The sequence below is a fragment of the Grampus griseus genome (assembly GCF_964374135.1).
Source record: "Grampus griseus genome assembly, chromosome: 4".
NCBI classification, from domain to species: Eukaryota; Metazoa; Chordata; class Mammalia; order Artiodactyla; family Delphinidae; genus Grampus; species Grampus griseus.
The window spans coordinates 73311500-73328933 of NC_138997.1; the positions used below are offsets into that span (position 1 = coordinate 73311500).

Below are 17434 nucleotides of genomic sequence, written 5' to 3' on the forward strand. Positions count from 1 at the left end.
GATTGATTTGCGTATATTGAAGAATCCTTGCATCCCATACGTTTTGGATTGTTGTATTTTCTTTGTCATTTGTCTCTAGGTATTTTTCTATTTCCTCTTTGATTTCTTCAGTGATCTCTTGGTTATTTAGGAAAGACTGTTTAGCCTCCATGTGTTTATGTTTTTTATGTTTTTTCCCTGTAATTGATTTCTAATCTCATAGCATTGTGATCAGAAGAGATGCTTGATATGATTTCAATTTTCTTAAATTTACTGAGGCTTGATTTGTGACCCAAGATGTGATCTATCCTGGAGAATGTTCCATGGGAACTTGAGAAGGCAGTGTAATCTGCTGTTTTTGGATGGAATGTCTCATAAATATCAATTAAATCTATCTGTTCTATTGTGTCACTTAAAGCTTGTGGTTCCTTATTAATTTTGTTTGAATGATCTGTTCATTTGTGTAAGTGAGGTGTTAAAGCCCCTCCCCCCTCGTATTATTGTGTTACTGTTGATTTCCTCTTTTACAGCTGTTAGCAGTTGCCTTATGTATTGAGGTGATCCTATGTTGGGTGCATATATATTTATAATTGTTATATCTTCTTCTTGGATTGATCCCTTGATCATTATGTAGTGTCCTTCCCTGTCTCTTGTATCATTCTTTATTTTAAAGTCTTTTATATGATATGAGGATTGCTACTCCAGCTTTCTTTTGATATCCATTTGCATAGAATATCTTTTTCCATCCCTCACTTTCAGTCTGAATGTGTCCCTAGGTCTGAAGTGGATGTCTTTTAGACAGCATATATATGGGTCTTGTGTTTGTATCCGTTCAGCAATCCTGTGTCTTTTGCTTGGAGCTTTTAATCCATTCACGTTTAAGGTAATTAATGATATGTCTGTTCCTATTACCATTTTCTCAATTTTTTGGGTTTGTTTTTGTAGGTCCTTTTCTTCTCTTGTGTTTCCCACTTAGAGAAGTTCCTTTAGCATTTGTTGTCCAGCTGGTTTGGTGGTGCTGATTTCTCTTAGCTTTTGCTTGTCTGTAAAGCTTTTGATTTCTCCATCGAATCTGAATGAGATCCTTGCCGGGTAGACTAATCTTGGTTGTAGGTTCTTCCCTTTCATCACTTTATCATGCCACTCCCTTCTGGCTTGTAGAGTTTCTGCTGAGATCAGCTGTTAACCTTATGGGAGTTCCCTTGTACGTTACCTGTCGTTTATCCCTTGCTGCTTTCAAAAATTTTTCTTTGTCTTTAATTTTTGCCAATTTGATTACTATGTGTCTCGGTGTGTTTCTCCTTGTGTTTATCCTGTATGGGAGTCTCTGCGCTTCCTGGACTTGGGTGGCTATTTCTTTTCCCATTTTGGGGAAGTTTTTGACTATAATCTCTTCAAATATTTTTTCGGGTCCTTTCTCTCTTCTCCTTCTGGGACCCCTATAATGCGAATGTTGTTGCGTTTAATGTTATCCCAGAAGTCTGTTAGGCTGTCTTCATTTCTTTTCATTCTTTTTTCTGTATTCTGTTCTGCAGCAGTGAATTCCACCATTCTGTATTCCAGGTCACTTATCTGTTCTTCTGCCTCAGATATTCTGCTATTGATTCCTTCTAGTATATATTTCATTTCAGTTATTGTATTGTTCATCTGTTTGTTTCTTCTTTAATTCTTCTAGGTCTTTGTTAAACATTTCTTGCATCTTCTCAATCTTTGCCTCCATTCTTTTTCCGAGGTCTTGGATCATCTTCACTACCATTATTCTGAATTCTTTTTCGGGAAGGTTGCCTATCTCCACTTCATTTAGCTACTTTTCTGGGGTTTTATCTTGTTCCTTCATCTGGTACATAGCCCTCTGCCTTTTCATTTTGTCTGTCTTTCTGTGAATGTGGTTTTCCTTCCACAGGCTGCAGAATTGTAGCTCTTCTTGCTTCTGCTGTCTGCTCTCTGGTGGATGAGGCTATCTAAGAGGCTTGTTTCCTGATGGGAGGGACTGGTGGTGGGAAGAGCTGGGTGTTGCTCTGGTGGGCGGCGCTCAGTAAAACTTTAATCCGCTTGTCTGCTGATGGGTGGGGCTGGGTTCCCTCCCTGTTGGTTTTTTGGCCTGAGGTGACCCAACACTGGAGTGTACCTGGGCTCTTTGGTGGGGCTAATGGCGGACTCTGGGAGGGCTCACGCCAAGGAGTACTTCCCAGGACTTCTACTGCCAGTGTCCTTGTCCTCACGTTGAGACACAGCCACCCCCCACCTCTGCAGGAGACCCTCCAACACTAGCAGGTAGGTCTCGTTCAGTGTCCTTTGGGGTCACTGCTCCTTCCCCTGCAATCCAATGTGCACACTACTTGTGTATGCTCTCCAAGCATGGAGTCTCTGTTTCCCCCAGTCCTGTCAAAGTCCCGCAGTCAAATCCTGCTAGCCTTCAAAGTCTGATTCTCTAGGAAGTCCTCCTCCCGTTGCTGGACCCCCAGGTTGGGAAGCCTGACGTGGGGCTCAGAACCTTCACTCCAGTGGGTGGACTTCTGTGGTATAAGTGTTCTCCAGTTTGTGAGTCACCCACCCAGCAGTTATGGGATTTGATTTTATTGTGATTGCGCCCCTCCTACCGTCTCATTGTGGCTTCTCCATTGTCTTTGGATGTGGGATATCTTTTTTTGGTGAGTTCCAGTGTCTTCCTGTCAATGGTTGTTCAGCAGGTAGTTGTGATTCAGTGTTCTAGCAAGAGGGAGTGGGAGCACATCCTTCTACTCCACCATCTGAACCAATCTCTGAGCAACTGATTTTTGACAAGGGTACCAAGACAATTTAACGGAACAGAAAAGTCTTCTCAACAAATGGTACAGGGACAACTGGATATCCACATGCAAAATAAATGATGTTGGACTCCTACCTCACACCACATAAAAACTCAGAATGAATCAAAGCAAGTGTTGGCAAGGATATGGAAAAACTGGAACTCTTGTATAATGCTGGTTGGAATGTACAATGGTACAGCTGCTGTGGAAAACAGTATGGTGGCTCCTCAAAAAATTAAACATAGAATTACCATTTGATCCAAAAATTCCACTTCTGGGTATATACCCACAAGAAGTGAAAGCATGGATTTGCACAGGTTATTTGTAGGTTCCCATTCACAGCAGCATTATTCACAACAGCCAAGAAATGGAGGCAATCCAAGTGTCCACCAACAGATGAAAGGATAAAGAAAATGTGTTATATACTATAACGGAATATTATTCAGCCTTCAAAAAGGGGTAAACCATGTCATATGCTACAACATGGATGAACCTTAAGACATTATACTAAATGAAATAAGCTAGTCACAAAAAGACAAATTCTACATGATCTACCTATAGGAATCTAAAGGGGTTAAACTCATAGAAACACAGTAGAACAGTGCTTTCCAGGAGCAGGGGGAAGGGGAGTTACTCTTCTGTGAGTGTAGAGTTTCAGTCATGCAGGATGGGAGGGTTCTGGGGATCTGTTGCACAACAATGTACATGTAGTTGACAGTACTGAACTATAAACTTGGAATTTTGGGGAGGCTAAATTGAGGGAAATTGTAGTTCAAATGAGGCAAGGTGATACACAGTAAGCCAAAAGGTAGCTTGGAACAGGTTTAAGTCTACTCTTCCAAATAATGGAAGATAACTGAAATTTTATCACCAAATTATTGTTGACCTGAAATTTGTTGTTCTGAAATATCAATATTATGGCAAGCTCAAAAGCCTGGATAAGACAAAATAGGATAATTTCTAAAGAGAAAAACAAGCAATGTTTAGAAATTCCAGACCAGACTGATTCCTTGCAAAATTCAAAACTAGGTTAAACAAAATGTTTGTAAAGTTAGAATAGGAAAAACCCAGAAGATTCATCATGAACAAGTCAAACCAAATTAACTGCAATGTCTATGCTAATAAGTTTACTTCATTGAAGGTAAGAACTCTTTAAGGCATCATATAGCTTAATTATAGCAAGCCACTTGGCAAAATCTTTCATAATATCCATACAGGCAAAATGGCATATGGGCTTGATAATAATAAGTAGTACTAACAGTTACTGAACAACCACTGTGTGAGTTGATTAATGATGTTCATTAATCTGGAGGGAGTCTAGTCAAGCTGCATACTTCAGAGCCCTTTATTCTGTCATTTTAATATTTTTATCAACAACTTAAATGAAGACCCAGTAGGTATGCTTATGAAATATGAAAACGACAAAAAAATTTGGAAGGAACAGATATTAAATGCCTAAATCAAGACTGACAAAATGAAATATAAAAGCCTAATATTCAAGCTAAAAAAATTCATTACAGAAAACCAGCGTTAGGAAGACTTAGTGTAACAGCCTATGTATAAAACATATGGGGTGTAACTGAAACCACTCACTCATTTTAAGCATAAATAACAGAAATTAAAACAGTTAATGAAATATTTGGTTTCAAAATAATAGCATTTAGCTCAAGCAAGACATATCCACCACACACTGTCTGGTCAAATACCATCTAAAATGCTGAGTACAGTTCTGGGTACCACGTTTAATGACAAGGAGCAACCCGAATTCATTAAGAGAAAAATGACCACAGTTGAAAGATCAGAGAATTACATTATCTAAGGAATGATTAAGTAAACTGGGATTGTATTACTCTGAAGAAGAGATGAGAATGCTCAGAGTGTGTGGTGGGGAGGAGTCAGCAGGGTCATGATGGCAGTATTCAAATATCGTAAGGGGCCATTCATGTGGAAAAGGAATCAGACTTGGAGAAAGCAAAATATAATGGAAACAGCATAAGCTATGATGTCATAAAGACCTAGATTCAAATCCTGACTCCATCATTTACCATCTGTTATTTGATGCTTGGAGAGAGAAGAAGTGTCGTTACCTAAAAAATGATACCTACCTCATAAATGGATAAAAATTAAATGCAATTAAGTGTAAAAATGTTTATAAGTTGCCTGGCATAGACTGACACACTGTGATACACAATAATGTTAGTTCCCTTCTCTAGACTTTTCTGAGTTGTTCTATAAGAGCATTTTTCAAACTGATAATTAGCCATTAATGGGTCACCACATCAGCTCAGTGGGCTGTAACCAGCATTTTTTCCTAAAGAAACAGAACAGAAAACATTAGCGCTTTACCACATATACCAAGTATAGTTTTGTGAAACTTTTGTTTCAATTATTCATAAACATGTGTGTACTAGGCTATGGTATAAAATGCATTTCTTATCATGAAGCTGGGATTGAGAAAAAAACAAAACAAAACCGTGAAAGCCACTGCTGTAAATACAATACTGTTTTCTAAGTGTGTTCTAAAGATACTAGTTCCTTGGGAGAGCAAATAAGTTTAGGAAACAAACCGTACCACTTAGAGACTTACTATATTCAATACATATTAGCATATTTAAAAAGCCCAGCATTAAAGAAATCTGGTGGGTTTTTTTGGTTGTTGTTGTTGAACCTCGTTTTTCCCAGATATATTTGATCTCAGACCCACAATTATTTTTTTCACACAATATCTACTAACACCTTCAGGACTGACATTTTGTGGTATACATTTGGGAAAAAACATTCCTCTAGATGAAAAGGAAGGAAATGGGTATAAGTTATAGAAAGTAGACTTTTAGCTTGCTAAGAAAAACTCTTGACTCTTTAAATCTTTCCCTCACTGCTACTAACACCCACTACCCCTTATAACTTATACTCCATACACATACTCCAAAGCACTTTAAATATGATTTTCAAACTTTCAATTCACACAAATCTTTTCAGAAAAAGCACAGGACATCTATAACATCAAGATATGTAACCAGGATCAAAGTAGTAAGCAGAAATCAATTGGCCAAAAGAAACTTCTGGCATAGTATTTTAAAAGACTTGCTTTACCTGAACAAAAACACTGTGATCAGAAACCAAAGCAGCAAAAGACTTAATCAGCTTCTCCAAGGGGAGTCAATGTGTTCTAAGAATACATAGTCTAAAATGGGCTAATGAGTGCAGCTAATCTTCATTATTATTATGGGCATCATTATCATCACCACTTGGAAGAGGCATGGGATATTAGATGATTCCGACTTCTTTTAAAGTGTATACATACCTAGGATTCCTTTGTAAGGACGTGATTTCACACTAATATGAAAATTGTCACTACCACAGTCAGTTCTAATAATATTTGGTATCACTTGGCAATAAAATAAAGGCTTGACATCATATATTCAAGAGCATCTCTGTAACTCAAACCTTTCTAATTGAGTTACAAATATCTCTGACTCTGCTCTAGCAGTTGTCAGAGCATAAAATGCCCTTCCCACTCTTTCTCCACTCTCAGGCTCCAAAACCACCTCTCCTCAAAGTCTGCCCCAACTAGACTATTATTTTCTTCTCAATTTCTGAGCACTCTCAGTACTTTTTGTCCCTATCACTCTTTTAAGCAATTCACTGTGTATTTCCTAGCTTATTTCTTTATTCCTCCATAAAACTTGGCTCCCAACAAGACCATAACTTCCTTAATGAACAGGGATCAACATTTAAGAACCTCCCTCAAGATCCTGAAAGCACTCACTAAATATTTCTTGATTTAAACAACTAGGTTTAAGAGTAATAGTGGCTAGTCTCACAGAGCTCATATACCAGACCCATGCTAAAAGCATACATGGATTAGCTCACATAATCTTCACAACTCTACAGAGGTAAGAACTATTATCTTCTCCATCAAACAGAGGAAGAAAATGAGGCTCTGATTAACTTGCCCAAAGCTGTACAGCTACTAAGTAGCAGAGCCAGGACCTGAATCCAGGCAAAGTTCTTAACTACCTCAGTACACTCTGTAAGAGTTGCAGCCCTGCGAAACCGGAGTCTATGAAGGATTTCAACCTTACTAAGTTAGAAGTTTCAGTTTCAACAAAGAGCAGAGATACTTTAGCTAAAAATTAAAACTTTAAAAAAGGATAAATTAAGACAAATTAAGAATTTCCCGTTGACATCTTTATGCAATTACAATAAAACATGAGGGAAACTGCCTCTCATGTCCTTTCTATATATGGAAATGATATTACGGTGTGGGTCATAATTTTATCAAGAAGTAGCTTATGACAATACAGTTCGGTTTAGATTTTTAAATACGGCTGTTTTTCTCTGCCCCTAGGATGACATGGAAATGAAAGATAGATAACTGTCACTTCACAGCTTCGAAAAATGCCAGACCCAATTCTTGTTTAAAAAATGAGAGCCAGGGCTCTTGTTCCACCCTTGACTCGTCACACAAAGCAGCACCATCCTCTGCCCTCTTCACACAAAGCAAGCGTCACCCTACTACCCAAGGGGGAGTGCTGCTGATCCACACGGTTTCCCCATCGCCGCCAGAAATGTACCCATCTCCCACGGGTCCAAAACACTGACCGCTGCCCGGACTTAGATTACCCTGGTCTGCTCCGCGCACCGGGTGACACCTCATCACACCCAAAATGCCCAGGCCGCCATCCGAAAGCCAGTATTTCACACAAAGCTGGATCCCTTCCTACAAAGCAGTTTCCCATCTCCGACTCCTCCCACGGCGAGCAGCCCTTCCTAGGCTGTGCCAGACCCCAGACCCCAACGGGGTCCAAAGCTCAGAGGGTCCCCAATCCAGAGGAGAACTAGCTACAAAGCCTATTCCTCTTCCAAGCCTCGAACCCCCAACTCTCGCTGACCGTTCCGCAGCCAAAGCAAGAAAACCATGAATCAGAGAGCGGACCCCGCTACACAAAGCGAGGTGTCTTACCAGGGGGCCCTCGGAAGACGCTCTCCGCCCCCCGGGCCCGTCCCCGCCCAGCTCCGGCCCGGAGCCCCGCGCTCACCAGCTCTCCTCCTCCTCCTCCCAGCCTGACAGGCGCTCCAGCTCCTCGGGCCGCAGCGGCTCCACCTCGTCCAGCAAGCCGCCCTCGCCCGCTGCCAGCAAGGAGGTGGTGTCCCGCAGCTCCTCGCTACTCGTCCGCCTCGGGCCCGACCCGGCCCCGCAGCCCGACTTGGCGCTGAGGCCCAAGGGGAAGCCCCTAGGGGACGCCGCTCCGGAGGAGGGAGTGGACGCGCCGGCCCGAACCGGGCTGCCAGGCCCAAGGGAGCCGGCGCCCTGCACGGCCCCGGAGCGGCTCCTCAGCTGTTCGTTCTGCTTCTCCAGCTTCTTCACCAGCTCCTGCAGCTTCCGCACCTCCTGGTCCGCGTTCACATTGGAGTTAATGTCCTCCATCCCGGCCCCGCCGCCTCGGCCGCCCGCCACCCGCTCAGACTCACAGCGACAGGGAAAGAGCCGGAGGAAAGAGGCGCCGCCGCCACTCACTCTAGCCGAGGCGCCGGCATATATCAGGGCCAGGCCCCACTGGCAGGGTCCCCCCCTGCTCCGTTTCCGACGCGCCGCTGGCCCCAGCCGAGCCGCCTCATCTGCGCCGGCTCCAGGATTGGGGGAGGCGGCGCCAATATCCGGCCTCGGCCGCCATCTTCCCTCTGTCCCTCCGCCCACCTCAGCCCGGCCCCGTCGGTGACCTCAGAGCGTCGGGGGATGGACCGGCCGGCGGCGGGCGCTGAGAGGACCCGGCGGCGATCTCGCGGAGGGGTGGGGCCACGGGCGAGGCCGGTGGGGCGGGGCTTAAACCGGAAGGGGCGGCCCGGAGTGTCGGCGGAGGCGGGTCGCTGCTCTGGTGGCTGAGAAGAGCGATTACGGCCGCAGGCGGGGCCCGAGGGGAGTGTGGACTTGGCGGCGGGTGGCGCTAAGATTGCAAATCGAGACTCTCCCTCAACCCCGCCTGTTGGCCTTGGATGAGCACCCGCTTCTGGGTCCAGCATCCGAGCCTGTCCTCCCTCCCGGCTGGTTCCCTGGTGGGCGCTCAGCCCGGCTCCGTGGAGAGACAGTTTGCTTCGTCTGTTTGTTCAGCAAATATTTATTCGATGCCTCCTTGAAATAGGAAATTGTCGGGGCTGGCAGGATCCTCAGACCATCTGTGACCCATTTATTCCTCTGAAAATGAGAAAGCAGAATCGCAATGGTTAAGAGAGGTCTAAGGTCAAAATAATAACCATAAATTGTTAAGTGCTTACTACGGGGAGACACTGTGCACTTTGAAGGCATTATCTAGAATAGTTTTCCCGACTTCACTGCAGTTTACTGCACACTGGCACGGAAGCGGCGATAGAAAACTGCTCCTCTCTCAACTTTGTCTGTTAATTGATGCAGAATCTGCTTTTTGTATCGTTTTCTTCTGAAAATCTTTTTCATAGTCTTGAAAACAGTTGTGTATTGAAAGTACTTAATGAACGTGTTGACAAATACTGATGAATGCTGAGAGAAGTATGACTAAGAATCTGCCTTCAGTCGCACCCGTTTATAATTCGTACTACTGACAGCAAACAAAAAACACCTAAATTCTTTGTTGTGATCACATTAACTGCTCTTGAGTTGTCAGTTGTGAACTACTGGTTTATGTTTGCAGCTTTCCTCTAATTGCCTCCTCCACCCTTTGCTAATAATGATCCAGTCCTATTACATACACCTGGGTGTGGACTCGCTTGCCATGTCACTTGCTTCTACCCTTTAGCCTTCCTGTGCTATATTTTCCTTACTTAGAATGTTCTACGAAATCTGATTCCTTTTCATAAAACTGCTAAATCCGATTCCTTTTCTTAAAACTCATGCTCAAAAAAAAAAAAAAAAAAAACTCATGCTCACCCATCTAGGAAAATTTTTCCTGACAATTCCACAACGATCTAGTGGTTCTGTTTACTCTAGCATTGCCTGATCAATAGTTTGCAACAGGTGTCTGCACTTTTAAAAATTTTGCTTCTTTTTCTAAGTCACTTTCAGTTGTTTTTGTGTACCTGATGAAAAGGGACCATTTATTTTAGTTTTTCATGTCTAGTAGAGTGTCTGACACAGTGGACATTGAATATCTGGTTTGTTGAAAGTTATGAGGAATGTAAATTCTGATAGGTCAAGGACCGGATAGATGGTTATTCATAGCAAAAAAATGCATTGAGTATTTTTGACGTTTGCTGACCAATTATAAATAAGTAGGATATCGGGACTTCCCTGGTGGTCCAGTGCGTTAAGACTCCACGCTCCCAACGCAGGGGGCCCAGTTTCCATCCCTGATCAGGAAACTAGATCCTGCATACATTCAGCAACTAGGGGTCCGCATGCCCCAACTAAGAAGTCCGCATGCCACAGTGAAGATCCTGAGTGCTGCAACTAAGACCCGGAGCTGCCTAAATAAATAAGTAGAATATTTTCCTAGCTATGCACACCTAGTCAAAGGATATCTTTGCATCACAATAATTGTATAATCTATATAATGCACATCTAAATATTATTGCTGTCTCTGGCACATCTGAACTAGTCACCAGAGGGTTAAACAACACGGCTGCTTCATGTATAGCACTTTCACTTGCATTTAATAGTTTGTGAAATAGATCCCAACTAGCCAGGTTCTGTAACAAGAACATTTCAAATATATTCCTTGAAAAGAATAGTTCATATAACATTATGAAGTTCATGGGGGCAAGGAGAGGTTGGTGTAATGTGGAAAAATGAACGGAGCATCAGAACACTGGATGGCAGATCCTAGCTATACCACAAATCTGGTACTTAACTTTAATCTCTGATCCTTACACAGGTCATTCTGGCTCTATATTCAAAATATGCCTGAATACTTCCTAGTACCACCACTGGTACAGCTGTAGTTCAAGTTGCCATCTTTTCTTGTGTAGCTTATTGTGGTATTCTCTTAATGGGCTGTTCCACTTTGCTGCTTACAATCTGTGATGCACAGAGCAACCAGATGGTCCTTTGTGTAAGTCAGATCAGGTCACTCCTTTGCTAGGGATCCTCTACTTGATTTCCAACATACTTAAAAATCCCAAATCCTCTCCTTGGCCTAAAAGATTTGATACTTGGCAACTTCTGCAGGTATCTCATTGACTACCCTATTCTTCCCCTCCGTCACTCTACTCCAGCCACACTGGCCTTTCTGATGTTCTTCAAACCTGCAAGCATGTTTCTACTTTAGGAACTTTGCACTTGCTATTCCCACTATCTAGGGTCAATTCTTCCTCCACACTGTCACATTACTAACTCTCTCCCTTCATTCAGATCTCAACTCAAATATCACCACCTAAGTTCACTATCCTCATTATTATGACCCTCATAAAATAGCATCCCTATCATTCCCCATCCTCTTAGCCTGTTTCGTTTTTCCTCAGACACATCATCTATTTCTTCCTTTGTTTATTGCCTATCTCTCCCCAGTAGAATGTAAACTGTGTGAAAACAGGATTCACTGATGTATCCTTGGTGCTTAGAATAGTGCCTACTGTGTGGTAGGTGTTCAGTAAATGTTGAATGAATGGATGGATTTAGGTCGAGTGAATTTCAGATAAATGCATTTATTATGTCTCAAATCATTAAAGTGGAGATTCCTAATAATGTTGAATGGCTGATTTTCTTAATTATATTTTCCTCTTTCCAAAGAGCAATATGTCACACTACATATGTCATCTTCAAAACTAGGTCATTCTTCACATCCTGAATGCCAACAGCCCTTAAGAATTGCTGAGGAGAGAAAGTCTTAGGTTCTCACTGAGACGTATAAGGACAAGAATACTTCCATTCCATCCTAAACCTGTCTTTCTCTTTCGGGTTAACTACAATTCCCTGGTGACTCAGAAGTGTTACAGCATGTTTTTGTTTTGTTTTGTTTTGTTTTGTTTTTACAGCATGTTTTTTAAAAGTCACTCTAAAAGTGACTCTCAGGTAGACATGAGGAGTAAAGCTAGGAGGTGTCTGCAGTATGCACAATTATCCCAACTGGCTCTTCAGGTGTTGTCTTTTTTGATAAGCTTGCTTTGTTCCTGGACGAAGGAGTTGCTTTTTTTCTAAGCAGGTGTGTCCCTTTTCATAACTTGTTTCTACTTGTGTGTTACCTCTTGGTGAAGCTCCTGACAAAGTGGAAAATATTACAACCACTAAAATTATTTAAGTAAATAAACTATTACTCAATGGCTTAAAGGTATTTAGCAATCCTAAACAAAGATGTGTGTGTGTGTGTGTGTGTGTGTGTGTGTGTGTGTGTACGGGTGCGCTCATATGAGCACATGCCCAAAAGGAATTTAGAAATTGCTAGGCACTTACAGAAATATTTGCATTTGTTTAAAAAATGCTCCAATTCTTTGAAGAAAGCTTTACTATCCAGTACATTTATTTTGTCTTCACAGGCACACACTGCACCAGTCATTTCCTACATGTTCTTTCTCACCTATTCCTCACCAGCATTCTTCCCAGAGATCTACCTCCCTCTGGTCTATCAAGAGGGCTCTTCTTTACTGTCTTGGCACATGCAACTTTAAGGAGGAATCTCAAGAACTTTAAAGGCTATGTGTATAAGAAATTCTGAATTGAAATCTTGGGGACAAAAAGAAGAGGGGCACAGGATTTGAACCTAGAATTTTTCCAGTCAGCATCGATCAAATCTTAAAGTTATGGGATGCCTCAAAAGTGACCATAATGGCAGGCATCACTTCCTTAAGAAAGTCCTCCGGCCAAGGGTGGCCCCCATCACACTGTTGGGGGTATGTATTATATTGATGTAAAATGGGAAGGTCCACGATAAGGGCAGAGGTAAACAGGCTCTCAGACTCTTAGAAGGCTGCCGTCTTAACCCCAAATGGAACAATACCTAGTCTCCCACCTTTTTGTGGTAGCAAGAGGGAGGGTAAGATTGCTAAATAAAATTTATTATTTCCTCCTTTCTTTAAGTAGTATATCAGATAGTGAAGTTGGAAAAGTAGAATATGAACCACTTCTGGATATCCATGATGTTCTAGAGAACCTACCATTCAAGGATAGGAGAAAACTTAAGAATCATCTAAATCTCCAAGTTGATACAAGTCACAGTAATCTGATCTAAGATTTTAAATATATTATTCTGAGTATTGACTTAGAGATGCTAGAGAGATAATAGGCTATGAACAGAGGCTTGTATTAGGCTAAAGTAAATTAAGGTGTCATAGAGATATTTTTACAGTTACTCTTCTATCTAAGAAGTTGTAGAGAATTCCATTCCTGAGTCTTTGGGATACTCCTGGAATATTACACAGACAGAAAGACATAATCAACTATTCAATTTGCTGAAGCACATCTAGAAATTTCCTTTCTTATTCATCATCATCCTTATGTAAACAAAGTTATATGTACCCTGGAAGTGTAATTCTGTAAATATCTAGGTCTTTTTGAATTAGCCCAATAATAATAGTAGCTAACAATTATTGACCACTTTTATGATATGTAATAATGCATTTAAAACTCACAATTGTCCTTTGAGGCAGCAGCTATTAGTATCATCATCTCCATTTTACAAATGAGGAAACTGAGACAGAAATGTTAAATAATTTCCCAGAATCCCATAGCCAGGAAGTAGTAGAGCTGGTTTTGAACACAGGTGGTCGGACTTCAGAATCCGCACTCATAATCTCCAATAGTTCATGACCAAGATGAGTTCTCCATTGTTCTCCTTACAAGAATATTGATACCTCAGTCAGCTACCATCTGGAGTGGGAATTGGGAGCAAGGGTTATTGCTTTTTTTTTTTTTTTTTTTTTTTTTTGCGGTACACGGTCCTCTCACTGTTGTGGCCTCTCCCGCCGCGGAGCACAGGCTCCGGACGCACAGGCTCAGCGGCCATGGCTCACGGGCCCAGCCGCCCCGCGGCATGTCTTCCCGGACCGGGGCACAAACCCGTGTCCCCTGCATCGGCAGGCGGACTCTCAACCACTGCGCCACCAGGGAAGCCCAGGGTTATTGCTTTTATGATACCCAACAGCTTGATCCTCTTGCTCTAAGAGCAAGTTTGCCAGTTTTGAAGTCTCAGCACCTCTGCGACTCAACAAATTGAAACAATCTGTTCCTTAGAGAGGGAAGCAATTCCTTTATCTCTTGCTCAAAAGACTTCCTAGTAGGCCATTTACTCCGATAGTACTCCAGATACTCCAGAGAGGTGGGTGGAAGAGTCCTGAAGACCATGTCCCTCCCACCCCCTGTCAGCAGTTTACTAAGATGAAGCTTCAGCATCTGAGCTTCTTACTGGAAAGGTTGATAGACTAGTCCAGCTTGTAGGAGTTTTATGGGGAAGAAGCTAGCAAAGGGAGTCTTTTACCTAGGGCAGTAATATTACCCCACAATCAATAAAGCAGGAAGATTTAAAGGTCAGAATTTAATGGCAGGAGTTCTAGGCTTCTACATGAGAGAAGGAAAAATTGAACTGGCCCTGAAACAAGCGAGACAAACGCAGATATCAAAAGACAAAGTGTAGAGCCAGGGAAACAGATGAGAATAGGAGGAATGGTCTCAACAGTAGATGAGAGGGGTGATTCTCTGCTAAAGCTAAGTGGTTGCAGGCTTTTTAGCAGGTTGTGTGGGCGGAAGAGTTGCATTTAAAGGTCCAGTGATGCTGCTGCCTGTCTGGGTTGTGAGTTTCTAGTCTTGGGACACACTGGTAACCAGATATGTTGGACTAGGGCCTGCTCTTCAGAGCTCCCTGATGCACAGGAGTCCACCATTGTGTCGATCTGTAAACAGATTCCATCTCCCCAAAGTTCCTGGAAACCAGATAGCTCTCATCTCACATCTGCACTCTAGTCTAGAGAAACGAGGGTAGAGTGTCGGGCAGGGAAGAGTAGTATGAGTAGAATGAGTAGTAGGGCATGGCACAGGTGGTTCCCCTGTTATCAGTGGGTATGGTTTCCTTCAGATAGGGCACCTGCACATGAAGAGGTGGCTCTCAGTTCAAACAGAGCTGCTCTGTCTGTCGGCATGGTTGTCTACCCCAGCATTATGGAAGACTTGTTTCCTCTTTTCTACCATCACCATTCTCCCAAATCGATGGCACTTTCACTATTGCCGGTTTTTGCAGCCCCCGTCAGTTGATCAAGAGGTGTGGCCAGGTATTCAGGCAACCTTCAGTCACACACAGCTGTCAGTTCGCAGTTCTGCTTCAGCATCCTCTGGTCCTTCAATACTGGACCCAAATTATGATGTGATATCTTTGTAAACAACTCTTGAGAAAACCACCAAAATTCTGCTGTGCATTGGCAGCAGGACAGATCATGGTGCTGCTGGCAATGATACTGGCAGGGAGAGGGTATGTATTCTATGGGATAGCAGGGCAATGCGTATTGCTTTCAAAGATGGGATTGCAGGGTGCGTGGAAGGCGATAAATTTCTCAACCTCTCCACCCGGCAGGATAAAAGAGATGCTCTTCTACTTCTCCACCACAGATGCATTCAGAGCTACATCATAATGTTGCACAAGGTCCCCTCCAAGAGTGGGCGTAGCCTATTAGACTCCAGGCAGATAAAACAACTCCTCCGGCACTTAAGTCAAAAGGCTGATAAAGGCCACCACCTCCACACAGAAGCGGATGTGCTCCCTGAGCACAGTGATGTAGTTGCCAGATCTTCCACATGACTGTAGTAATGGGCTTGGCTCTGGAGCCTTATATTGGGCAAGAACATTCAGTCATCCCTTGAAGGGTCAGCCCAGCAATTAACCAGCCAGGATTAGTACCATGAGCAAAGTATATGGGCAGGAGCTATGTGAGAAGATCCCTAATGATGGGCTAGAGGGCTCCAGGCTCATTTTTACTGTTTACTCATTTTTTCAGTTTAGCTTAAAGCCACAGAGTTCAGACAGTCCTTTCCCTGACCTCTAAACAAATGCTAAATATCACACCTGTTATTCTTACAGTTTCTTAGAATTCTTCCATTCAACTCTTCAGTTGACATGGGATTTATTCTGGTGGGTTGTGTGAGGCATATCTCTAAATGGACAGTTTTATATGGGGCATTGTCATATGCTGGATTATACTCTATGTATTTATTTGGTCCCTGTTACTAGTTCAAGGTACACTGTGAAAGGCCAGAGATGATAAAGGTCATAAGGACTGTGCTCCTTGCTCTGGAGCAGCTTATTGTCCAATTAAGGGGATGAAATGTACACAAGATAACAATACATACAAAGAACCATGTAAGCCATATGGACAAGAGAGAATATACGGGCTTTTTTGGTGTGTTTGTTTTTCCTCTGATTTTTTTTTTTTTGAGCGTATTAAGGGAATAGAAGTGGAGTCTTTCTGCTTGAGATAATAAGAGTTTTCCCAGAAGAAGTGTGATTTCAGATGGGCCTTCAGGGATAGGTAGCTATTTTAATCTTGACTTGTTGGTTGCAAAGAACAGAAAACCACTTGAATAATCTCCATTTAATCTCATCTCACTTGTAAGAATTGATTCCAAAAGGAAACTGGAAAAAAATATGAACAGAAATATGCACAAGGCAGTTTACTATTTTTATGCCATTATCTGTAATATCAAAAGACTGAGAGCAACCCCGATGTTATCAATATGGGACTAGTTGAGAAAATCATGAAGCATCCACACAATGGAGGACTAAGGCTCAATAAAAAGGAAACAGAAAAATATCCATATGTCTCCAAGATAACTGGTTCAGAATGGTGCTTAGTGTCAACAGCAGGAGGGATATAAAATATATACATATATGAGCTTATATGTACAAAAATATACATATAAATAAAAAATAAACAATGGAAGCCTAAACCAAAAATCGATTTAAAAAAATGGTGACCCAATGAGGAAGGAGGAAACAGAGTGAAGGGCAAAGAAATTGTGAAATAAACTTCATATTTTATGGCAAGACAAGAAAAATTTAAACATGAAAAGAATTTTCTCTGCCCTTTGGCCTCCTCTCTCCCCTCACTGTGTGCGGTGTATCTGCATGGTGCATCAACCACAGCTCCCCATCAGCAGAAATACCTGCTCAACCATGAAGAGCAACATTCTCCTAGCACCAGCTAGACAACCCCTTTAAAGATTACATTCCTCATTGATCTTTCAAAGGGGTCTCAATGATCCACCACTGTGTACTTGCGGATCTGGATTGTGTAAACTGTCAATAATACATCATTCAATGTACAGCCTTCTGTCTCAAAAAATTTTCATAACTGTACTTTGACTTCTAATAGGTGGAACAGTTCTCAGAGCTTTCTGAGGAGCCGTTCCCAGGTTATAATCCTCAATTAGGCTCAAATAAAAATTTCCATTTCTTTTTTAGATTGATTGATTAATTTTTCATCAACAAAATATAATTTATCTTGAGTTTATCTTGTAACATGCTTTTGACTTTGGAACCATGTAAATATTGACATGCTTAAGAAAAAAATTAAAAGTAAAAAAGGGGAGAAAAAAAAAATAAACTCAAAATGGATTAGAGACCTAAGTGTAAAACTGGACCCTATAAAACTCTTAGAGGAAAACATAGGAAGAACACTCTTTGACATAAATCACAGCAAGATCTTTTTTGATCCACCTCCTAGAGAAATGGAAATAAAAACAAAAATAAACAAATGGGACCTAAAGAAACTTAAAA

General features: G+C 42.0%; 1 protein-coding gene across 3 annotated transcripts in view; it reads right to left on the reverse strand.

Moving 5' to 3' along the window:
• SLAIN2 (SLAIN motif family member 2) overlaps positions 1–8458 on the reverse strand; it is an 80297-nt gene extending 71839 nt beyond the window's left edge. For all 3 annotated transcript variants that reach the window (XM_082653683.1, XM_082653682.1, XM_082653681.1), the window contains exon 1: positions 7811–8458. In XM_082653683.1, coding sequence (XP_082509809.1) covers positions 7811–8199 — 389 coding nt within the window. In that variant the 5' untranslated portion in view covers positions 8200–8458. The remainder of the gene's footprint in view (positions 1–7810) is intronic.
• Positions 8459–17434: the final 8976 nt, after the last annotated feature.